General features: G+C 31.9%; 3 protein-coding genes across 4 annotated transcripts; 2 read left to right on the top strand and 1 right to left on the bottom strand.

The window, feature by feature from the left end:
- LOC109354237 (WAT1-related protein At3g28050-like) lies at positions 187-10,172 on the top strand. Of its 2 annotated transcripts, XM_019596595.1 has the most exons (8): positions 187-424; positions 545-610; positions 888-1,001; positions 3,392-3,638; positions 3,727-3,885; positions 3,984-4,135; positions 5,116-5,285; positions 10,149-10,172. In XM_019596595.1, the coding sequence occupies exons 1-7, from the start codon at positions 219-221 to the stop codon at positions 5,279-5,281; spliced, it is 1,110 nt and encodes a 369-aa protein (XP_019452140.1). In that variant the 5' UTR covers positions 187-218; the 3' UTR covers positions 5,282-5,285; positions 10,149-10,172. The 2 variants fall into 2 exon arrangements, with proteins under 2 accessions (XP_019452140.1, XP_019452139.1); XM_019596594.1 differs by lacking the exon at positions 10,149-10,172 and having other exon boundaries at positions 5,116-5,642.
- LOC109354236 (uncharacterized protein At1g04910) lies at positions 10,234-15,044 on the top strand. The gene is made up of 10 exons (XM_019596593.1): positions 10,234-10,632; positions 11,128-11,212; positions 12,006-12,076; positions 12,162-12,250; positions 12,355-12,598; positions 13,182-13,294; positions 13,397-13,487; positions 13,574-13,702; positions 13,806-14,356; positions 14,579-15,044. Exons 1-10 carry the CDS (start codon positions 10,441-10,443, stop codon positions 15,039-15,041), a joined length of 2,028 nt encoding a protein of 675 aa, XP_019452138.1. The 5' UTR covers positions 10,234-10,440; the 3' UTR covers positions 15,042-15,044.
- LOC109354238 (transcription factor BIM2) lies at positions 17,293-22,143 on the bottom strand. Its single transcript, XM_019596596.1, has 7 exons — positions 22,030-22,143; positions 21,837-21,933; positions 20,754-20,823; positions 20,572-20,667; positions 19,303-19,730; positions 17,869-17,998; positions 17,293-17,548 (listed from the first exon to the last, which is right to left on the bottom strand). The coding sequence occupies exons 1-7, from the start codon at positions 22,118-22,120 to the stop codon at positions 17,444-17,446; spliced, it is 1,017 nt and encodes a 338-aa protein (XP_019452141.1). The 5' UTR covers positions 22,121-22,143; the 3' UTR covers positions 17,293-17,443.

A 25,178-nucleotide genomic window follows, 5' to 3' on the forward strand; every position in this document is an offset into this window, starting at 1 on the left:
AAGATACTGAGATAGCAAAAATAAAAATTCAACTATCCTGATTTTAACTTATTTTTATAATTGAATACTGGAGAGGAGTCAGACTCTGATCTCGAGAGTATTGTGACCAGTTTTGGTCCCTACACAAGTATAGCAATCATTACCTTAAAACCTCAGTTAACTTTGTGAACTCTTGTTTCCCTGTGTGTGAAAAAGAGAGGAAAGTATAGAAGAAATTGATGACAGACATTGGTATGGCAAAAAGGTACTGCTACAATGATTTGCTTCCATTTGGGGCAATGGTGATAATGGAAACCATCAATGTTGCCTTGAATACTTTGTTCAAAGTAGCTACTTTGAGAGGAATGAGTTACCATGTCTTTATTGTTTATTCTTATTCTGTTGCTGCTATTCTACTACTTCCTGCACCTTTTATCTCCCAAAGGTTAATATTATCAATCATTTCTTTACACAAAACAAGAAAAATCTCATTGTTATGCAAATAAGATTGAATATATTACATTTTTTTCATGTGGGTTTTCTTTGTTTGTTTGTTTTTTTGCAGATCAAGAGTGCTTCCTCCCCTCAGTTACCCAATTCTGTGTAAAATTGGTCTTCTTGGGCTCATTGGGTAAATGATTTTTATATATATATATACACACACTTTCAGAGCTTGATAAAACCCAGAATTGTTATGATTTTTTGGGTACTACCCTCAGTTAACCAATATTGTATCTCCCAACAAGTGTCGCTCGGAATCGAACACTTGAACTTTTGGTTGTTGTGAGGATCGCCTTGTTGGTTATAAATATAGATTTTGATAGATGGGAGCAAAAAAAACATGTCTTTATTTTGCAATTCCTGTGTATGATAATATTTTTTCTTGATTGGTGTGGTGAGAATTTCAGATGTTCATCTCAGATTGTGGGCTATACAGGCATCAGTTTCAGTTCTCCAACACTTTCCTCAGCTATCAGCAACTTGGTGCCAGCTTTTACCTTCTTGCTAGCCATCATGTTCAGGTTTTACCTCTTTCATTTGGTAACAAGCTAAACCTTTTATTACCACTCAAAATATTGCATACAATAATTCTCAAAGCAACATTCTAAATTGGGCAATTCTATTGTCTCGATCAACGATTTAAATTATGGTCACGATTATGTTGGGTTCACTACAATTGCGGGATTTTGTGGGAAATATGGTTGATGCAGTTGTAATTGCAGTCACGTTGGCTATGAAACATGGTTTGAAATTGGCTTGGAATTTAGGACATTGTCATGTTATCTTTGAATCTTACTGTCTAGAAGTGGTGCAATTTATTACTCAAGGTATCTTTGTTGGTATACAACAAATCTCAATTGTTGTTAGCGATATTAGTTCTTGGCTCACAAGAGGATGGACTGTTCATTTTAGATTTGTTGCAAGGGAGACGGAAATGTTAGCGGATTTTATAACCAAGTTAGTAAGGCAATCTATGGATGACTACAAAGTCTGAAATTTAGCACCTCCGGGAGCTCTTAGCATCCTTGACTTGGATCTCTCTCCTGTGTACTAGTTTGTCTTTTTTCTCCTTTCTAATGTACCAAAAAAAAATGGCGGTCAGTGGTCACTTTGCGAAGACTCCCGAAACCGTTATTGCGGTTGTGGAGTGTAATTTACAGTCCCAATCACCAGAGAAATCAAAACAGAAGCTTGATAGCCATATCCTGTTTAACCCATTGAACAATAACTCATGGTTGCATCTTCTTCTTGTTAAAAAAATTTATATTCCTTTCTTTCCATATCCAATAAGCAGCAGAGATATATGCAGGCTAGATCAAATTCTGAATCTTCTTCCTTTTCCTAAAAGGTATAAAAAACCAAATCATTCCATATCCAAAAACACAATTTAGCCAGAAGTTCAGAAGACCTCACACACTTAAAGTAGAGGTTTTTACTTGTTTGATTTGCAGCCTCACACAGAGGGCAAGAGTCAAGACTTGTAAGGTATCTGCTCATTCATCAAGCTTAATCTAACTCTCGTTAGAAATCTATCTTGAAAAAGGAGCCGAAAGTGGAATCTATATATATAGCTTCTAGCTTCTCTTCTTAGCCAAATGTATCCTTCTTTAATGGAATATTCCGACGAGGTTGGTAAGACCAGAATGCTGAGTCTTTAAGGTGGTATGCATGAATCCAATTAATCCAGAGACTGCGAGCTATAGTAGCTAGTTGCTATATTTGTTTTCCAATTGCACCATAGTTCCACTGCACCAAGTTTTTGTAGCCTAGACCTCCTTTCTTCGTAGGTCTGAAGACTTGAACCGAACTTACTACAGCCATATATCTTCCTACTTCATTCTGACCCTGTAAGAACTGTGTACATTTTTTGCCTATCTCATTCAATACATGAACCGACGCAATCAACACATTGGTTTAACTGTGGCTTCTACTCATATAAGACAGATTCCTGGATTTCCAAATCTTAAGCCTATTAGTCACCTCCACAAGACTACGATAATCACCGATGTACCATCAGGTGATACTGGAAATCCAACATGTTAGAAATCAGTAACTTACAAAAGGGTAGATTTTATCTCATCAAGCATTCCAACAACATAAAGATTAGACTTTGATGGACTTCATATAATCCGCTGTTGCTTGAAAAATCATTGATTGCTGCCATTGATATTTCTGTAGTTTTCTTGGACCTTTAAAGTAGATGAAAATATCATCCGAAAATGCTAAATTAATTATTTGTAAATGCTTGCAGCCTTGGTGGTACTTTTTATTTCTGCTAACCAGCTACATTCTTCTAGTAAGCATGTCAATGTGCATAACAAAGATCAAAGGAGAAAGAGGATCTCCTTGCCTGAGACCTCTTTTACTTTGAAAAGATCCCTTTAGTTCACCATTTATGCAAATCGGAAAATAAAACAGGATTTTCAATGCAAGCCATTGTCCATGCAATAAATTCCTCAGGAAATTTCAGTCCTCTCAACATAGACCCCTTTCATGATAGGATTTAAATGTGATGTTTTAAGATATCACTTTATCTGAGGGTTGAAATAATTAAAGTGGTAGCATACACTATAATATATGATTGGTTGCTAGTGTAAAACATTTAAACCATGCATCAAAGTTAGTCTCTTCCTAATATGCCGAGGCAAATGTGCTGCAGACATAGCGAAAAGAAACAAAAAAAATAAGTTAACTTACTTTGAATATGTTGTTACCTCTGCTTATAGAACAGGCCGATTTAATTTACCAGTTATAACTGATGCATATCTTGTGACCCAAATTCGTCATACGTAGCCTTAATTAAACAGTTTAATGTATTTTCAATGGAAACATTCTTGTACTTCTGTTTGTTATTCATTGTTTTATTCTCCTTTTCTATGTTCTTATGTTACTTTTCTCTTAATATTTTAAGGATGGAAAAAGTGGTTGTAAAAAGTGCAAGTACTCAAGCCAAGATCTTGGGTACCATAGTATCAATATCAGGAGCATTTGCAGTGACCCTTTACAAAGGACCACCAATTATCATAATTTCTCATACACCTTCCATTTCACTTCACAAACCAATTAACACTCTCAATTCACTTGATAGAAATTGGGCCATTGGTGGTCTTCTACTAACAGCAGAGTATATACTTGTTCCATTATGGTACATTGTACAGGTATAAATTTTCGGGTTAATATGGCCTTAACATGCTAAAATTCTCAACAAAAAAAAGTTTGTTAATACCAAAGTTTTTCATTCTATAGGTACAAATCATGAAGGTGTACCCTAATGAATTGACTGTGATATTCTTTTACAACTTATGTGTTAGCATTTTGGCATCAATTGTAGCTATATTTACAGAGAGAAATTCAAGTGCTTGGAAAATAGGACTAGATACAGCATTGGCTTCAATTCTTTGTTCTGTAAGATATCTTTGCATCCAAAAACTACTACAGAAATTGAATATTTTGTCTATGCCAATGATTCTGAAGTAATCTTGATGATGCATTTCTCTTTGTAGGGAATTTTTGGGTCTTTATTGAACAATGCAGTTCATACATGGGTACTACGCATTAAGGGCCCTGTCTATGTAGCTATGTTCAAGCCACTCTCAATTGCCATAGCTGTTGTTTTGGGAGTTATATTCCTTGGTGATACACTCCACCTTGGAAGGTATGAGTTGTGACTATATTCATTTAATTCATATTGCAGTTGGAAATATATGTACTATGTGTGACCATAAAACAACAGTCAAGTCTTTACTCCACTAGGTGGAGTCGGCTACATTGATCGAACGATGTTATAATATGATAAAGCATTGATCCTTAAGTCTTTCTTAATCGTCTTGTCTAAGTTTTTTTTGACCTCCCTCTTCCTTTAGGAATTGGACTAACCTCCATTTGATCTACTCTTCTCACGATTCTACCATCTTTTTCTACCATAGGAGTTACTCCAACTTTTTCTTTAATATACTCATTTCTAACCTTATATTGTCTAGTGCGTCCACTCATCCAACACAATATTCTCATTTCTGCTACTTGGAGTTTACTCTCTTATTGACATTTTATCACCCGACATTCAGTCGGCATAACGTTGCAGGTCTTATAGTCATGCAGTAAAACTTCCGCTCAAGCTTGACTAATATCTTTTATCACATATGGCACCTTAAACACTCTGCCATTTCATCTAATCAGCCAATGTGTGTTTCATACTATACATAGTTGGTCCAAATTCCGGACAAAAGATGAAGGACGTGTTAGACACTCGACAACCAATATAAAATTTTGTTGAATCTCTATAATTTGGATCACTAATGAACTATGTACTATGTGTAACAAAAAACTCTCACCCTTAGTTTAAACCCATATTTTCTATAGAATTGCAACATTAAAAAATTTAAAAAAAACACACACTTAGTTTGAGCCATGTGAACATGTTTAACTATTATACTACATCTGAAGCTAACCATTTATATTCAATTGCTTTATCATCTGTGATTTATCACCCATATGTTAAATTGTCTAAAAAAATAATATCCCTTCAAGGACTTCCTTAAATTGATACATAATTGTAAACAGAGAAAAAAATATGCAATTCAATGATTTTTATTTTGTTGCATTTTTCTTTATCTAAACTCTTTGTGCATTTTGCAGTCTGGTTGGAGCCACAATAATATCAATAGGGTTTTATACTGTTATGTGGGGTAAAGCAACAGAACAAGTAAATGAAGTTGTTCCAAGCCAAGAATCACCAACTATTGAGAATGTTCCACTCTTGCAAAGCTATAAAAATGAAAAGAAAATGCATGGAAATGTATAAAAGATCACAATGGTCCTATTTATAGTGTATAATATAATAGCATGGTGCATTTAACTAAGAATGGCAATGGGTTGAAGCAACATGAAGCAAGAACATGAACCAAACTTTGTACACAAGAGGGAACAACCTATGTGCAAGTTGGTTGTGCTAAACATTGAAATATATGTGGCTATATGATAAGAGAGCAACTTCTCTATCACTTTTACATGTCATTCATAATAATGTTTTGAAAAGCTTATGTGAAGAATGTACTAAATAAATATGTATACTATTATAGAGACTCCCTAAATAGCAACATTGATGTTACATTACATTTTTCATCGAGAGTAATATCTATATACTGACAATGTAAAAATTTATATACAGTCGGTATATCATCTATTATACAATGTAAAAAAATTGATTTGATATGTAATTTTCTGTTTTCAAAAAACTAAAACAGTGAAAATGTGTTTGTTTTGGGCATTTTCAATAACCTTTTCAGTTTTTAAATCATAAAAAACGTTTAACTGTGTTTATATATTAAATAATAAACAGTAATCATAACAATAGAGAGGGAATGGAAAAAATTAAAACCCATGGAGAGGTATCTATTTGTAAAGAAAAGAATTAAAAAAGATATGGAGAACATGCCCATGAGATCTTAAAATAAGAGGACTTGTTTTTATATTTAGCCTAAAGTTTTAAAATCGAGTACAATTCACTATAGATGCTAACATGTTAAGATTTTTGAAGTTGCCAAAATGGTATTGAGATTGTTGTTCCCTCCTAGTTCGGATGAATAAGATCCAGCTTATGTGGTTGTCGATTATGTCCATATGACAGGCCTAACTATAGGTAAGGGCAACAATAACAAGATGTGACCTAATTTACACCTACAAAATCAAAAACCTCTGCCATATGACTGACGTGACGCTTGAACAATGCAAACTCTACTGCAGAGTCGAACATGTTGTCTGAACACAAAAGGCTATCATCTGTCAAGCAGTAATGATAGACTGATATACGATTGTAGTAACCTGAGTAGGCGACAAGGCTACCCACCTTCAATAAAACATTGTGTCAGTCATAGTACAAACGTCGGAAGGACCCTGATACGAATAAAGCAGCACACATCAGTCTAGGAGCTATTGCACTAGTTCAATAAGAAGACCGAGAAAGTTTTTTGATGAAAAATGATTTCTTTCATAAAAACATAAGCATTATTTATGATGGAAAAACTTTCATTCTTAAATAATGAAAACTTACTAAACCTTTTTGTAACAAACAAAATATACAAGACCTACTTGAAATAATAAATAACTTATAAACCAATAGTTTTGTCAATATTTTTTTATTGAAACTAGACTTCCACATATAAAAAATATTTTGTAACCAATAAGGAGTTAGTTTAGTTATGTAAGGCTCCGCTAGGTCCTTAGAAACACTAAAAGATAAGGCTTCGATTTCTAAGATTAATATTTGTTGAGACACATCTTAAAATGGATCAATTCATTACTCATAGTGTGAGACAATATCATTGATAAGGCTGAAAATGAGTGGAACTGGGTCGAACCAGAGTTCAGCTCGGTTCAGCTCGATAAGGATTGGCTCAACTCGAAACTCGACTCGAGTTCGATACGAGTTATCTTTTTAGCTCGAATTCGGCTCGGTTAAAGTTCGCGAACTGTTCGGTTCATTTCGAATGGTTCATTTAGACAACTCAAATAATTAATTAAAATTTGAAAAATACTTCAAAATGTTATATATATATATATATATAAATATAATCTTTTTTATATATATAATAACAATAAATTAAAAAATAATGTATGAGTCATAATAAACATAAAAATTTGTTTATATATATATATATATATATATATCGAGTTAACTCATGAACCTAACGAGTCGAACTATATCCAACTCAAGTTCGGCTCGTTTATTTAACGAGCTCAATTTCTAGCTCAAGTTCAGCTCATTTGGTTCATGAACCAAGTTTATCGAACTAAATAATAAATCGAGTTTCGAACAAATACCGATTTGGTTCGGTTCATTGTCAGCCCTAATCATTGATAGTACCCAAAACAAATTCTCTTTTAGAGTTGCTTTCCATCCTATCTCGAATTGAAAAAAAAATAATACTCAAATACCTATTGATTTATATCTATAACCATTCAAAATCACCAATAAATGCTTATCAACCCATCATAAAACTTTGGGATTCACTTATGCCAACCCTAACGGGAGCATTGGTTTGATTGAGTTTGATAATGTTTGTCCTTTACCCAATTATAAATTTTTTAAGGATTTGTTTACAATTTGGCTTTAGACTACCTTTACAAATGTATTTTATCACTTACAAACTTATCATTTCACTTATTAAGTATCTCTAAAATTCAACTCCTACTCTAAAGTTTTATACTATGTTTGGTTTGAGAAAGAAAAGTTAAGGAAAGAAAAATTGAGGAAAGAAAAGTAAAGAGAAGAAAATGAGCGAAAAATATGGTGAATTTTTAGTTGTTTAGTATGGTAGAAAATGGAGAGAAAAAATATTATTATAATTACTAATGAAAATCACATGATAGATACATGAAAACATGAGTTCCACCATATATTGGTTTATTTTTAGGAATCACAAAAATACATGACCAGTACATAACCACAAAAAATATATATAACGAGTACTTGCAATAATAGTTTATGGTTGGTACAAGTATCATAATATCCGCTGATAGGTGCGTAATTATAAACTTATTTTTTAATAAATATTTTATATATTATAATTTATTACTTTAAAATTATGTACTGTGTACACTTTTATTATGTAACAAATTTTAATTATCGGACATTTCTTATTATCCATCTAATAATTATTTTATATATTATAATTACAAAATATATAATTATATTATTAAATTTAAAAATCTTCCTAATAATGTTATATCATCTTACTAAATCATCATACTAATTATCCTACCCACAATAAGGTAATACATGTTAGTTATAAACCGACCATTAATAAATAAAATATTTCCTTGTGACATATGTTTTATTTTGGGTAGAATGATTAATAAGAGGATGTAGTAGGAGGATATATCATTTTCTTAATAAAAAATTGATTCTTTAATTATATAATATAAAAGAAAGAAAAAATGAAAAACAATGAATCGAGAAATGTTCAAACAAAAAATAAGTCTTATTAATTTTAAGCTAATACAAATATAGCTTTTCCATCCATTTTCACTCCATACATGAGAAGAAAACTTTTTAGTGGACCCCATTGCCCATTTTTCTTTCCTTCTTTTGTTTTCTTTCCATCCAAATGATGGAAAATAAATTTTTCCTCTATTTTTCTCTCTTCATTTTTTTTTCCTTCTATTTTCATTACAACCAAACATAGAGAATGTCACATATCATCCGTTAAGAATAAGAAATATTTCTATTTGACTATTTTAAAGCTCCTCAAGTTAATGTTGGAAATTTGTATCCACACTTACCCTTTTAGGAAAAAAGCTCTTTCATTTCAACAGATTCTAAAGCCAACCCTTTTCTGTTTTCATAAACCTTTCTCTAATCACTTATTCATCCTCTCACAATTTCCTCAGAATCATAGATCCATTTTTAAATGGTCCCACCCACTTTTATTTGTATATGCATATGAAAATGAGTTCAACATGTATCTATCACTTTCCTAAAATGGAACAAAAAAATGGAATTGAACAAAAAAAGTCTAATATCGTTCATGCAAATTTGATTTTTTTGTTGTTTCATTTTTTTATCTGTATGACTACCCATAAATAATGGAGAATAAAAAACAAAAATAAAAAAAATTCATATTATTTCTTGATTTAGTTTTTAGGAAACATATAAAAATTAAAATCTAGATTCCATTCTTAAAATTTAGGAATATTGTTCAAATTGGTTATTTTTATAATAAATTTTATGATTTTGATATTTCGGGTTGAACTTAAGAGAATAAAAAGTTGATCTACATTGAAAAAAATAATACTTGGATGGATTTTTTATTTACTACCTCCATTCTTATATACTTGACACATTTATCAATTTTGTGTTCTTTTTATTTGCTATATGCTGTATTTTAAGAGTATTAGTATTTTTTTCCACAAGTTTACCTTTATTTAAAAATTTCATGATTTGTGGAAAGAAGTTAATAATCATAGAAAATATTGAAAAAATATATAATAAGCTTAATAGAAATGATTACAAATAATACTTTCTTAAGGAATAAACCTTTTACAATAAGACAAATAAATAAAAACAAAATATCATAATTAACTTTATACTATCTTAGAAGTTAGAAGGGTAACTATTTTGAGGTTATTCTTTGAAACATGTAGTAGTTGTCACATAGCACTTACATGTCATTTGATATTCTTTACAAAAAAACTTGAAGAAAAAAGGGAACGTGGTAAGGATATTTAGTAAATTTTAAATAAAAAGAAACAATTATTAAAAACTAGTTTATAAAGTCAGACATAAAATTTCATTCCTTATTTCCTTCAAAATAGTCCATTATTTTTTTTTCTGTTTATAATCATTATACATAAGGAAAAAAATTTACTTACTCTAAGAATAAGTTTACAAAAGAGAAATCTAACCGTTTAAATTAGTAAGTGTGTAAATTATTATATTCCATAAAATTAGTGATTAAGATATAAATAATAAAATGAGTGATTAAGATATAAATAATAAAATGAGTGAATCACCTTACTATAGATAGATATAAACAAAGTCCTTTTTATTCAAACAATAATATTTTTTCACCTTATAGGTAAGCGATCTTTCAAATATAGGTTATTTATTCCAACATGTATCATTAATAAAAATGGAATCTTTAATCTTTTGATCTATCTAAGAATCTAATTGAGTCTTATAAAGTCATGATGATTTTCAGAGAAATATTTGATCATAGGTATAGGTTGGTCCTAGTGCAACTCAAACTTCATTAGTGTATGTTATGTTTGACAGAACACAGACTTTAACACGTGCCTTCTCTCTCTGTCTCTCTCTCTCTCTCTCTCTCTGACTTTTCTAATGTTTCTATTTTCTCTCTTTCCCTCTTCAATTTCCTTACTCTTTCTTCTTCATGTTCCTTTCATCACTTCTCTCTTTAGTTAGTCATAGATTCAATAAAGTTTTGATCTTTGTCTCTTCCAATGAAAGGGGAAGTAAAAATGAAGTCTAAGTTGAAATGGGTTGCTCTATTTGGCATTGTTCTTTCAGCTTTCTCAATTTTCACACACTTTCTTCTTGCTAGATTCACTCAAATGGGTATTGCTGATTATCAATCATCTGTTACTTTTTTCTCTTGGAGACCAATCTTTCAGACACCCCATTTTCCCACTAATGTAATGTCTCAATATCATTTCATTCATAGTAATATGTTTCACTCAAAGATCTTTGCTTTTTTTTTTACTTTTGTTATGCTAATCCCTTTGTTCTAGAGAATGTTCATAGTTCAAAAACTTGGCTTTTGGTTTCACTAAATGACAATGATGTTGTATTCAGTGTATTTGTCCTGATAAGGGTCTTAGTCAGATGCATTCTTTGTTTTTTTGTTTTTTGTTTTGTTTTTCTCTGTTTATGAAAATAAGTAAAACTTTGTCTTTGTTCCTTAGCTTGGATCTGTTCTTAGCCACATTACATTTTACTGAGAATTTTGGATTACAATGTGTTTCATAATACTATAATTAGGTTTTTTACTTTGCTTCATATGTGCATTTTTTATTATATATTTTGTTTGTTAATTTTAGAGTTAACTTGGATTAATCAGAGTTCAAAGTGATTTGTGGATACAAAGAGACTCAGATAATTTTTTTGTTTACTTTGCATTTGTGTTGCAGAGTCCTTCATATAGAAGATTATGGGGTCCGGTGAAGCGTCTTGAGTCCTTGTATCCTGACTCGAATCCGCGAGGATATTATGCTGGTCAGTTCATCATTGAATCTTGGTGCTGAACATTTTATTGCTTCAAATTGTAGAGGATTTTATGCTGCTGTACTGATTTACATTGATTTATATGTTGATCAAACTTGTGAACTTTTTTTGAATTATTGTTTGTTATTTTTTGCCAAAGCGATAATTTGCATAATGGACTAAAAGGAATGAACTTAGGATCATAAGGTTATGATAATTTTCAGTTTTCACACGAAGGCCTTTACTCTCGTAAGTATGTGATAATGTTGTGGGACTCAAATTCCTTTCTACTTAGTGCTCCTTTGCAACACTAAACTGTCATACTGTTTTTTTAACTTCGGTTGGGGAAACAAAGCATGATGCTTGATGTCTGAATATATACATTCTATTCCTTAGAGTTTTTGTACTGCATATTCCTGAATCACAACTTAGGCATTGCTCGGCAAATATAACACCTTGAAAGGCTTTATGAGAATATGAAATTATTCGAAGGAAAGGGTTTGTGGAATTTGGACTGCCATATGTTTCTTCATACTGTTTTCTATATGAAAGTTTGACGAGTCAGGTCATTAGTTGCCCGGATTTTATTTTGTCCCATTAGTTGTACTTGTATGTTTCATGTGAATTTTTGCCATGGCTGTATACAGTATATAGTTGAATTGTCAAATGTTTGTTGCTCAATTTTTTTCACTATCCAGATTACTAATTAGGTGGATCTTCACATGTAGCTTGTATTTCTGTAGATTACTGTTAATCCTTATATTTATCTTTCTGAAATAAAAAAGATATCTACCTTTCCTGACAGATCCCGATTCACAAACAAATGGGTTTATTTTTGTCCGAATACAAGGTGGTTTTCATGACATCAGAAATTCGGTGAGGATATCATGTTTCGGCATATGCATCCTTTTATATTAAAATCACATTGAACTGAAAGTGTTTTTTTATCCGAATCTTTCAGATATGTGATGTGGTTGTGGTTTCTCGACTTCTTAATGCTACATTAGCAATGCCCGAGATCCAACAAACAACTAGCAGCAAGGGAATAAGGTTCATGTTCTTCCAAGGAATTGCCGATACTAATATTTAACTCAGTTTGATGTTCTCTAAATTATGTAATTAAATTATTTCTTTCTACGATTTTTTTTGTTCAGCTCACAGTTCAAGAGTTTCGCATACCTATATAATGAGGAACACTTTGTCCTCTCATTAGCGAAAGATGTTAAAGTTGTGAGAACTCTTCCAAAACATCTTAAGGGAGCAAGGAGAAAGAAAGAGATTCCCGTGTTTAAAGTGCCACATTCAGCATCACCATATTATTATTTTCGTCATGTTCTTCCTGTATTAAAGAGGCATTCGGTGGTTGAGCTAGTTGTTTCTGATGGTGGATGCTTGCAGGTAAAATAGCTTATGCTTCACCTATTAGATCCATGTCCTGTTTTGATCTCAATTTTTTCTTTTGGATTCAAATTCTGAGGTTTCAATTGCGATTTAATTGACTATTTTGTTTACTTTGAAAATGATAGAGATTAAATTTTGACCTTATTTGATCTCTGATACATATAGTTAATTTTGTTGAGTTGGGCATCCTATGATGGAATTATGAACAATTTAGATGTGGAGCATAATTCGAGGAGTTTTATTTTATTACATTATTTTAAGGATCCACTAAGTGAGATTCTCGTGCATTGGGCCGCCCTTTTTCTAATTCTTAATTTTGAATTGGTAGTCGTCTGTATTAAGCATGCTAGTGTCTCGGACTATTACAAATGTTTGCCGTATTGATTGAATATACATCATAGATGATGCTCTCTTTTTGAATCTTTCTGTATCTATGTCTTCAGCATTCTGTCTTCTCATTTTCTTTTTACTATTGCTCCTCTTGTTCTACACCACACGGATTTTTAAATAGTTTTTAATGTCTTTGATGTACCTATCGGTTAATGTTTCTCTTTGTTTTCCCTCATTTCTCCTTTCTTAGGCCACCCTTCCCCCCGATTTTGAAGAATATCAAAGGCTACGATGTAGAGTTGCTTTTCATGCTCTTCATTTTCGTCAGGAAGTCCAGGAACTTTCTGCTAAAATTTTACAGAGGTAAGAGAAACTTCACTAGCATCTTTCTCGAGTTTTTTGTGTTCTCTTCTATACTATTTGCCCCGGCTTTTGGTTTCTATATCATTCCTGATATAATTGTAGGTTACGAGCTCTTGGTCGTCCATTTATTGCCTTTGATCCTGGCATGACTAGAGAAGCTTTAGCATACCATGGTTGTGCCGAACTGTTCCAGGTATGATTCAAGTCTGTGATTAATGTCTCATAAACTTACTCAGCTTTCTATATCTGAGCTAATTATGGCTTTAAATTCTTCGCAAGGATGTGCACACTGAACTCATTCAACACAAAAGATCTTGGATGAGAAGACGTGGGATTGTTAAGGGGAAGCTTAAAGTCAACTCAGCCGAGGCAAGAATTAACGGCTCCTGTCCTTTAATGCCGGAGGAGGTAAGAGAACCAACAATATCAATATAAAATTCAAGGACATGTTTACAAACAAGAAAGAACTACCTATGCTTATTGTATGATCCATAATTCCGATCTCTTTCAGATTGGTATTCTTCTGCGGGGCTATGGATACTCAATGGATGCAATTATATATGTATCCGGCGGAGAAGTCTTTGGTGGTCAAAGAACATTAATTCCTCTTCATGCTATGTTTGAAAACGTTGTTGATAGAACTTCTCTTAGCACTCCTTGGGAGCTAAGAAGTCTGTACGGACAAGAGGATAGTCTTCTTGATGCTCCTCCCGGACCACCACCTTTCGTCGAAGAAGTAACAAAGGTTAAAGCTTGGAAGAATGCAGGTCCACGTCCTCGCCCACTTCCTCCACCTCCGGCTAGGCCCAAATCATATAACATAGAGGGATGGTGGGGTTGGGTCGCTGAAAGTGATAACGAGCCTGATAGTACTGTTATGGAACTTAGGACCAATGCCCATAAATTACTATGGGAGGCTATTGACTATGTGGTTTGCATTGAAGCTGATGTGTTCATTCCTGGATTTGACCGTGATGGGAAGGGGCGCCCGAATTTTGCTAGCTTGGTTATGGGGCATAGGCTATATCAGTCAGCCGCATCAAAGACGTTTAGACCTAACAGGTAAATACCTCTATTAGAATATATATATAGCCATCATTGTTTCAAATTGAAGACAACATCACATGATTCGGCCGTAATATTGTGGTTATGGTGACTGTTGCAATTGCGGTGTGATACCGAATCACAGTGACGCGGCCACAATCCGCATCACTGTGAAGCTAATTTATGCTTGGTGAGGATGTGAAATTGTAATACTTTGCTACCATACTTCTATTCATGCAGAAAGGAAGCTGTCAGACTAGTAGATGAGATTCGTGACCACACGTATCAAGCAAATCAAACTTGGCTTAAATCGGTTCGCAGGCATTTGAGAAAAACATTACTCGATGGAATTATCGAAGCATCGAATAAATCAAAACCATTATCTTTTCTCTCTCACCCGGTCCCTGAATGCTCTTGCTCGAGGCGTGACTCCAATGAGGTATCAAAAAACTCTTCTAGTGTTTCGACTTCCCAAGTTTCGAGAGCTCTTGGAGTTACTCACAGGTGTCCTGCATGGATGAACATGGGTTCGGTCTCTCAGTTTAAAGATAAAGAAAATGATGAAGATATAGACGACGATGATTCGGTTTCTGCGTTATTCTTTAGACAGAATGGTGGAAATCATGAAAGCGACGGAGAAGCGAATACTAAAGAAGAAAATCAATTTGAGGATCAAGAAGAGATGGAGAATGGAGAAAGATGACATCAAAAACAATGAGTTGATGTTTTATCTGAGAATTGATAATGGATTACACATTCTCCACAACAATGTGTACATATTCATTTGTTGCTTCCAACCACTGCTTAATGGATTCAATTTTGGGTAAAGAGAAGCAGAAAAACCATTTAAATGTGGCTCTGGAACTCTGGTTTAGGAAATGATTTTCGGGTAAAGGCTCGTTTTGGTCGTAAAAGTTTTGCCTAAATCCAAACTGGTGTCGACGATATCAAATATGGGTCAAATTAGTCATTTTTAACATTTTTATGACTAACATTTTGGATACTTTAGTCCCAGAGATTATTTTGACTTACATTCACGATCTAAGTACTAATTAAGTTTTTTATGTTTTTAGCAATCAAATTATAATTATACACGTAGAAATTTATAAGGATTAAACCTGATATTTACTCGTAATTTTATGAATGCAGAATCATATCTGTAACACTATTGTTGTTCTAGCTGAAATCCTCAAATATAACTCAGTTTTATTGTAAGCTAGCATAATGTTAGTAGTAGTTAAATAGCAGGTTTAAGTTTGGTTGGAATCTTCTGATTAATTTTTCATACTGTTCTTACATGCATCATTTTGTTGAAAACCTAAATTTGCAATTTGACATGCACATTATTTTGGGTGAGTCTGATATAACGATAAGGTTGTTTGTCTTGTGACACTTAGAGATTATGAGTTAGAATCTTGAAAACAACTTATTTAAGTTATATATATCTATTTTCTAGATCCAATGAAGGTTTTGTTCACCATTTTTTAAATTTTAATGTGAACTTGGTTTAAAGTTGTGAGTTGCACAATTTCATATTTTCCTGACACCTTACCTCAAGAAATTGGCATAAATTACATGATTTAATAGGTATACATTAATAGTATAAGTATTTTTTACATTGTTAATAATTTATTAACTACTATTAGTATTCAAATAAAAGTAATATAAATCAATTGTCAATGATATACTGACACTGTTATACTGTCCATATACAAATTTTAAACTCTAAATTATACATGAACATGAATCACTCGATACATTACACATACCACCATGTATGTCGTATATCTACATTTTACAACTAATCCTATAATTTTCTTTGAGTGTAATATTAGTATAAAGACTTATACATAATCAGTATATCATTTATTTAATTATTTTTAAGAGTCAATAGTAATTAAAATAATTAGTAAATGATAGACATGATAAATAGTTAAATACATTATATAAAACTCTTATAATTTTTAATGCATATATTTTTTTTTTTCATTTTCTTATTGATACTGAGTGAATGGTCCTACAATATCTCTTTCATAATTTATTTAGTTTTACTCAAAAGGAGTCTGTTGTAAAACGTAATTGATTTTTATCTGTATACTACTAATGTAAAGTTTTTATACTTACCATATATAACCCATAATTGATTTGTATTATTTTTATTTAAAAGTAAATGATAATTAACGTATGAATAGTAAATAATAGATTGACAGTGTGAAAAACAGTTACACTATTAATATATATATATATATATATATATCCACTAGGGTTCAAAAATTGATTTTTAAACATGCAGAACTAGTGTCCTAATAATATATTATAGCTTAGTTTATTAATCCATTGGTATTAGGTTTGGTGGGTCCGTACTAGTAGTACCAATACTTCATGTAAATGGTAATTTATAGCCAAAACTTGAAATCATTATCATTATGATTTTATTTTCCTATTTTGCCTAAAGTAAAATCATATAATCCTATATAACTATAATTAATACATTTCACTTTAAGTTGGATATTATAGTAAAAAATTATAACATGAAATACATCCAATAAAAATCATTCTAATTTTCTAAAATAAAAAATATAAATTTAATACTTAATATCATAAATATCTCTCCACAGGTATGATAGGTTAGTGTTTTGTAACACACATGTATAAATAATTTACAGATATAAATATGTAATTGGTCCCTATAGTGTTTATTCATTCTGGTTTTGGTTTCTGCATTATTATTATTATTAAACTTAGAAAGTTCTTCCATTGCATAAATATTAAACTTATTATAATAAATAAAAATGTTCTGTCAGTGTTACACTTTTCCTTTCTTTAACCCTGCACCTATATAATTCTTAACCAGCATTTCCAGCTAAAAATAGCCAAGGCCTATTAGCATTAAATTGCAAAAGAATTGAAGTTAAAAGATAATTATACAATATGAAGCAAAAACCATAATCATGTAGAAACACAATCATATGTAACATTTTATTTCAGAATCAAAAACCATAATCATGAAAATATACATTTTTATCTGAATCTAACAAGTATGTCAAAAATGACTTGACCCACCTAATGCCATTTTCATGAACATGAGGGTGATGATGGCTATCTTCATTCTCTTCTCAGCCTCTTCAAGCTTTGTTCAGAATCCTCACTGTAATAATCAACTCCTGAATATGCCATTGCTTCATTGTTCACAAACTGCTTTTCATGACCCTGAAAAACCGATATTCGGTATTATACGATGACATTTTAAATCGAAATGAAGGATTGTGCCTTGTCAGGTTTGCATGCTTGGAACTGATAACAGAGATTGGTATATATATTTGGTCTACAAAGTTCTAAATTGGCCATGTCCAAAAATAAAGATGTGTTTTGGAAGCAATTCTTCTTAGTCTTTCTAATGAATAATACTTACAGTTTAATGAGTAATTCAATGACAAAGGAGCAGTAACAATGACACGAAAACCCTTACAAAAATCATTCGACAATCCGGAAAAACTGTTGGCCGAAAAATGAAGAAAGTAAGAACGAACCTTTAAGCCAGACGCCAAGGGGGTCAACCCAGTTTTTGCTTGTCTACCAACATCTATTTGCACTGAAAGAGTAGCTTGGGATAAATCCACTCCTGAAGAATGCAGCGCTTGCTTGAGAGTATCTAATATTCTGTTGAACACAAAAACCCACTCAACTATGGTGTGAATGATATCCACTTTGCTGATATTAGAGGAAATAGCTGAACAAAAAATAAAGAGCAGCCCGATGTACGTGGCTCCCACCTAGTGGAGTTTCGGAATGGCAAAGGTACGCAACATTACTCTCGCAAACGGAGAGACTGTTTCTAAGATTTGAACCGGTGACCTCATGATTACTAAGCAGCAACCTTACCATTGCATAAGGCTCACCCGTTTAGGAAAAGCTAAACATGCTAAAGAAATAGTACCCAAAAGATTGTTGCACCACTAATTCTGTATTATACAGGTAGATGAGAAAGAAAACAATGTCAACTGCAACAAAAAGCAAGTGGAACAATTGAAATTTCATCATGCCCAATTTCTTTATTCGGCGGATAGAATCTCATATGCCCAATTGTAAGCATCAGTGGTAAAATGTGTTGGGCAATATTCATAAAACTTTGATCAATACAAATGTCCTGGCGAATCACAAAGAATTTGACAAGATATTAAAATTGAACAATCTAATACAAAGAAGTAAGAAGAAGAAAAAAGAACTTGCCTTGTTTTACAATTCTACCACCACGGGAAGGTGAGGGGAATAATTTACAGGCGTTGACTAGCAAAACAGTATATACATATGACAATTTGAGCCCTAAAAGGGTATATAAAACTATAAACATATGGGTCAAAATTTATTTGAATGAATCCCATTCTCAGTTCTAACCAGTGTTTTAAATCACTGGTTCTAACTATGATATGATGCATGCAACACTCTTTTACATCTTGTATCACAATTCACACTCTATCTCCATCCTGCATTTGTATCCACTGGATATTTCTCTCTAGTAAAACTTTCCACATTTATTAAATAAATAAAAAAAAGAACCCCAACTTTCCGTTCAAGTGAGTGTTATTACAAAGGGGGCTCAGTGTTCTTCAGGTGCTTCTTTTATGCCTATGATGATTACACACAAGTTATGGAAGATGAGTCATGGGGTGGGATCTTATTGGACAGAAAAATGGGAGAAGTGAGAAAGAACTGGTCGACACAAGAGAAAAGGTATTAATGGATAATAAGTGGTGGTGATGAGAGAAAGGAGGCCAAGAAATGAAGAAAAACTCAGTATGGCTCAACCTCGGAGGGGGTGGTAATGGTAGCACGGTGCAACTGAGAAGGACGATTCTCCAAATGAAGATAATAACATTGGCATTTCCTTAAGTACAGACACACACACTACTTGCTAAATAGGGTAGTTGGAAAAAAAGTTGTAAGAACGGATCAAAGAAACTCACCCCTGAGAATAGGCACTTGAGATGCTCTCAGATCCACTTTCAATTGACAGCTCCTCCTGTTCCTTCAATGAATTATCCGGAACGGCATAGTTGCTCCTATTTGGTTTACTCGGCCAAACTTGAGGCTGGTTATGGGAAGGGATGTCAGCACTAGAAACAGGTTGCTGCAGATGTTGCGTTGGCATACCAATGCTAACAACCGGATCAAACATGTCCAATTGCATTTGCATGCCCATGGAAACTGCATCTGTAGCTAAACCCGGAGTGTAGCCTTTCTGAATAGTGGTCGTTGACAAGTCAGACTCTATCGGATTCTGTATATTTCTGGGCAATGATATAGAGACACCTTCATTTTTCTCATAAGCAGACCCATTTTGTAAAGCTTGAGAAGGATCTGTATTATTTTCTGCAGCCCCGTTATGATTTCTCTGAGACAAACAGTTGAGAAAAAAAAAAATTAGAAAACAAACCATTGTTACTATTTCAAGGCACTAATACAAGATCAACCATTAGGACAAATATATTGCTGAAGTTGTCTAAATACCATCCCTGAACTCATTCAAATATGCATAGTGGCCTACTGTGGAATAATAAGGATATTGTAAAAAAAGGCAGCCCAGTGCACGAGGCTCCCACTTAGTGGGGTATGAGAATGGTAGATCAATGCAGCCGTACCCTCACTAGTGGAAAAGTTGTTTCCAGGATTTGAATTCATGACCTCATGGTCACTAAGTAACAATCTTACCGTTGCACCAAGCTCACCCTCATAATAAGGATATTGTAATTCTAAATAAAACTACAGCAGGCGAGAAACAACATAAAATTAATCCTAAACATAAAAGAAACTCAAATTCTTGTAGAAGACAATCAAGAAATTTAAGGCAGTTGGCATCATGAATACATGATTCGGTACATTTGCATTCTAGAATCAACCCGACTCTGGCAGCAAGGCTTGGCGATTAGTGTTTTTTCTTTTGCAACTTAGAAAATAATGAATCATCATACAATGACAATCATAACTTGTATGCAACTTTGTAGGTTGAACTAGACTGCCATGAAAAGATCCAATTTTAAAGATGAGCTTGCATCAATGAAGCAGTATATGTGGATTTAGTAACCTGTATGCATAAAGTATCATGTCACGTTAATATAAGGTACATGAATTCACTTATATCATCATACATTTTCCCAAAAATTCAGAAAAGATGCAAAATGAACACAGACACATTGGAAAATGCATGCGTAACATCATTCCGGAATTTTTTTTACCCATGGAATCAATTTCATTGGCTCCTGATTCCACCCTTCATAAGACTGTTCATAAATTTGTAGCTTTTCCTGTAGAAAGTGAATATACTGAATAACCTGCACACAAAAATGGGGGTCTGTAAGAACATAGTTAATATGTATGGTGCTCAGAAGAAACCAAATGATTTAATGAACTTTACTACCTCCAACAAGAAGGAAGCTTTATCTCTTTTTTGATCATTTTGAGGTATGAGATCTCGTAGAACCTGAAATCTGGTTAACAAATACATTTCCTTTCAGGCAACTAAATATTATTTAAGTTGATATAAGGGGGAAAAAAGCAGCCCAGCACCGAAGGCTCCCACCTGGCAAACGTAGAGAGGATAAATGTATGCAGCCTTATCCCGGTAAGCGGCTAGTGTTTTCAAAATTTGAACATGTGACCTCCACGTCACAAGGCGGACAACCTTATCATTGCACAAAAGCTCACCCTCTCAAATATTATACAACAAAATTTATGAACGCAAATACAATTCTTGCCTAGGAAAAGCTCCCATCGGATGGGGTTAGCGAAGGGTAAATGTGTGCAACCTTATCCCACATGCAAAGAAGTTGTTTCTAGGATTTGAACAACTGATATGAGACAGCAACTCAACCTCTTGAATATTACATCAAATTTTCACTCAAAACTTGAAAACATAAAAATGACCAAGTCAAAAACAATATAACAAAGAAACCAAGTCTTTTCCTCGAAGTGAAATCTAATTACAACAACAATCAAACCTTAATCTCAAGTGTGGTCGGCTACATGTGTCGAACGATGATATAATGCTCTATCATTAATCATGCTCATTGACAAAACATTGATATCTAAATCTTTCCTAGTCGTTTCGCCTATGGTTTTTCTTGGTCTCCCTCTAGGAATTGGAGTAACCTCCATTTGATCTAGGCTTCTTACTAGGGCTTCTAACGGTTTCCTCCAAACGTCTCCAAACCACCTAAGGCATGATATTAACATTTTTTCTACAACAGGAAGTACTCTAACTTTCTCCCTGATACATTCATTTATAATCTTATCTTGTTAGTATGTTCACCCATCCAACAACATTTTCATCGCTTTGAGTTTACTCTCTTGTTGAACATTTTAATGGTTCAACATTCACTCTCATGTAACATTGCGGGTTTTATACTATGCCTAAAACTTCCCCTTAAGCTTGAAATCTAAATAATATCATAATTTAACTCAAAAACAATAGTTACCAAAGAAAAACAGCAAAAAAACATGCCTTTCATTAATCTTACACCTCCTACGCTGTTCTGTCTCTGAATGTTTGGAACGATGAGGGTTCACCCTCTTGCCCCTATTGGGTTCATCCACCTTCACTGTCAACAAAAAAATAATAATTATATTTTATCAAAATGATGTGAAAATTAAAAAAAGACAAGAAATTTGAGAGACCCAACAAAAAAAGACGAAACCTTTATGAGGGGAAGAACTGTTTCCAGTGAAATGGCCTTCTTCTTCGTCTTCTTCCAATTCTTCTTGATACTCTATTCCAGACCTAGCCATGAAAATGTTTTTCTTTGAAATTTCAGAAAAGAAAAAAGAGAAAATGCAAAAGGAGGTGTGCACTTGCCACAATATATGTTTTTCTTAATAAACCAATGATTAATCCAAAATGAATATGTGATGGAGTATTGTAAATCTTTATACTAACATTAATAAATAATATAAGTAAAAAATGTACATATTAATAGGTAATTGAGTATCTCCAGGTATAAGAGACAAATTATCTCCTATTGCCATTAAAATCATGACATGTGTCATGTTTTATCATTTTCTATAAAATATTTTTAAAAGTAAACAAAATAACACACATATCACATTTTTATACTGATATTATATTATTTACTATTGATTTTTAAATATTATTGAATTTTCAAAACAAACAAATATTCTAAATTAAGGTTGAATGATTGATTACTTATACAGTGTATATAAATATTACATTATATTATTATTATTTGGATTAATCTCTCCAAACATCCAAATAAGTGTTAATATGGGCTGTGCAAAATTGAAGTGACTAGTAGTTATCAAGTATTTAAGGCTTATATATGAATTTATTCCCTAAATAATGTACCTTATTTTTAGTTTAGATCTACATTATTTCTTCAATTTAGTCCATATTAGCTTGTCGACTTATATTCTCTATTTATCGATCTACATTTTTATTTTATTTTATATCAATTGTATACGCAAAGTTTTTATAAATTTATCAACTTGTACTTCTAATAATAATTAGGGTGTCATTGAATGTTTTTTTCATATCGGTCAAAGATGTTCTTTTTGGTGTGGTGAAGAGAGAAAAAAGAAATAGAAGAATGTATGGAATAATAGTTATTTATTGATGGAAAAATAAAAGAACATGTGGAAGTTTATTCTAGTTATTATTGAAACGTTACAAAAGGATAAAATTGGAATTTGAAAATTATGTCATGGTTGTTATTAAATGGAATGTAATGAAATTTTACAAGTTTAATTACCAGAATGTCATTTAGGCATATTTTGCATTTATATAAATAGTAAGGGCAAAGTTAGAATATAGAAATTATGTCTGTTCAATTATATAAACATCCCTTAAGCATGTTTTGCATATATATAGTAGTATAGATATTCACCATATCTTTAAACCAGGATGAAATAGGCATTGGTCTTATGAGCACCACTTGTTGAAAGAGACTGTCATACACTCTGAAAATTAGTTTCTTACTCATATGGTAAGGAGATACTCTTGGTTATACAAGAAAAAATGAAGTAAAGTAAATTACACTCTCAACCCTTGAATTTTAGTAAAATTACATAAATCACCCTTACTTTTTTGCCCCAACACAAAATATCTCTAATTTATATACATACATTATAGTGGCTACCTCCTAGGAACAATAAGTATAACATTTTAAACAAAAAGTTGATAAATGTAATTTAGTTAAACAAAACATGTTATATTGTAGAAACGTGTTCAAATTGTATAAAAGTCAATGCATCTTCATTAATTTTGGTTCGTTATAAAATAGTATGAAAGTGGTTTAAACAATATTTCTTTAGAATTATTGATATATTTTATAAACAATCAAAATACTGAGGAGACATTGACTCTTATAATATTTGGATTTGTCTCCATAATATATCATATTTTGTTTAAGTTAATTACACTAATCATATGTTTTTTTGTTTACAAATTACATTTATATATCTTGCAAGGATAATCAATGTAATATATATCTTAATCTTCTTCTCTATTCTTATTCTTATTTCAGTTTACTTCTTAATCTTCTCATCTTTTGAAACTCACAAATTACTTCTCCTATATTTTTTTTATCTTTATTAAACAGATCTAATATTTTCCATCGTCAAACGAGGTATGATTTTATACTCATTTTATTTTTTAATTACTTCATCATTCATGAATCGATCTAACGAGATGTTCACGGGTAGATATAATTTTATTTTATTTTTCACCAAGGAAAGAGATAAAAAGCATTAAAAGCAAAAAATGATATAATTGTGAACATGTTTGGATTCTCACAACTATCACCAGGGTTATCCACATATGCTAAAGTTCTAGATCTGATCCAAAACATGCATTTTTCAAATAGATGGAGGTTTCAGTGTTGAAAATCCATTTTTATCATCGAGTATCATGGTAAGTCATTTTGTCATTTTTTGTTTTGAGTTTCTTCTATATTGTTTGGAAGCTTCAAATTGTTTAATTTTCATATTTTGGGTATTCGATTTCGTCTAATGCAAAGCTTCAATACTCTTATTTCGTTATTAATTTTGTTTAATTTGTTTATTTCTAAAGATTAACAATGATGTTACAAATATATGCTTGAAGTTATGTTCTTCTTTTCAATTATTGATATGTCCTTCTATTTGTCAATTAACTTAAAAGTTTAGATTTTTACTTTAAAAGGTGTGAAAGAATTTCTCCAAATCTTTAGCTGGAATGCATCATTCACTTCAGGGTTTTGATATTTTTTTTATTATAGTTGATTCGGTTCTACTTTTAAATTTTACTTTTCTTCCCTGGGAAGGATGCATGAATAATGAAGGGATAAGCATTTTATTTATTTGCAAAACTTAATAATGATGCTACAAATATATGGTTGAAGTTGTCTTCCTCTTTTCAATTATTGATATATAATTCAGTATGACAATCAACTTAAAAGTTTATGATCTTTCGCTGCAATGCATCCTTGACTTACTAATTTTGGTTCTCATTTTGCTGTTTTTTATTAAACTTATTGTTTCTACTTTGAAATTATGTTTTAAAATTATATGAAACGCATTTAAATAGATATTAAAATATTCTGAATTAATATCATTTAATCATTTTTTAAAACTTAAATAGTAAGAATTCATTGTTACTATTAATAGAATGAGTTATGATATTACAATTAATAAGGAAATTTATTGATATTATATCTCACTTAATAAATGACAAATAATGAATTTATTTCAAAGTAATCATTCTCAATACTAATTATTTAAATAGATCTTAAAAAGTTCTCTATTAATATTATTTAATTATTTCTAAAGCTGAAATAGTATGAATTCAATCTTA

Source organism: Lupinus angustifolius, chromosome LG08 (assembly GCF_001865875.1).
Source record: "Lupinus angustifolius cultivar Tanjil chromosome LG08, LupAngTanjil_v1.0, whole genome shotgun sequence".
Taxonomy (NCBI): Eukaryota; Viridiplantae; Streptophyta; class Magnoliopsida; order Fabales; family Fabaceae; genus Lupinus; species Lupinus angustifolius.

Excerpts from the sequence above, each read along its gene's own strand:
- LOC109354236 (XM_019596593.1), top strand. The coding sequence starts at position 10,441 with ATGAAAGGGGAAGTAAAAATGAAGTCTAAGTTGAAATGGGTTGCTCTA. Across the intron at positions 12,077-12,161 it reads TTCATGACATCAGAAATTCG|ATATGTGATGTGGTTGTGGT; the intron begins GTGAGGATATCA and ends CGAATCTTTCAG. Across the intron at positions 13,488-13,573 it reads GTTGTGCCGAACTGTTCCAG|GATGTGCACACTGAACTCAT; the intron begins GTATGATTCAAG and ends ATTCTTCGCAAG.
- LOC109354238 (XM_019596596.1), bottom strand. The coding sequence starts at position 22,120 with ATGGCTAGGTCTGGAATAGAGTATCAAGAAGAATTGGAAGAAGACGAA. Across the intron at positions 19,731-20,571 it reads CAATGAAATTGATTCCATGG|AGAAATCATAACGGGGCTGC; the intron begins GTAAAAAAAATT and ends TGTTTGTCTCAG. Across the intron at positions 17,999-19,302 it reads TCAAGTGCCTATTCTCAGGG|AATATTAGATACTCTCAAGC; the intron begins GTGAGTTTCTTT and ends TGTGTTCAACAG.
- LOC109354237 (XM_019596595.1), top strand. The coding sequence starts at position 219 with ATGACAGACATTGGTATGGCAAAAAGGTACTGCTACAATGATTTGCTT. Across the intron at positions 1,002-3,391 it reads TTGCTAGCCATCATGTTCAG|GATGGAAAAAGTGGTTGTAA; the intron begins GTTTTACCTCTT and ends TAATATTTTAAG. Across the intron at positions 3,639-3,726 it reads CATTATGGTACATTGTACAG|GTACAAATCATGAAGGTGTA; the intron begins GTATAAATTTTC and ends TTCATTCTATAG.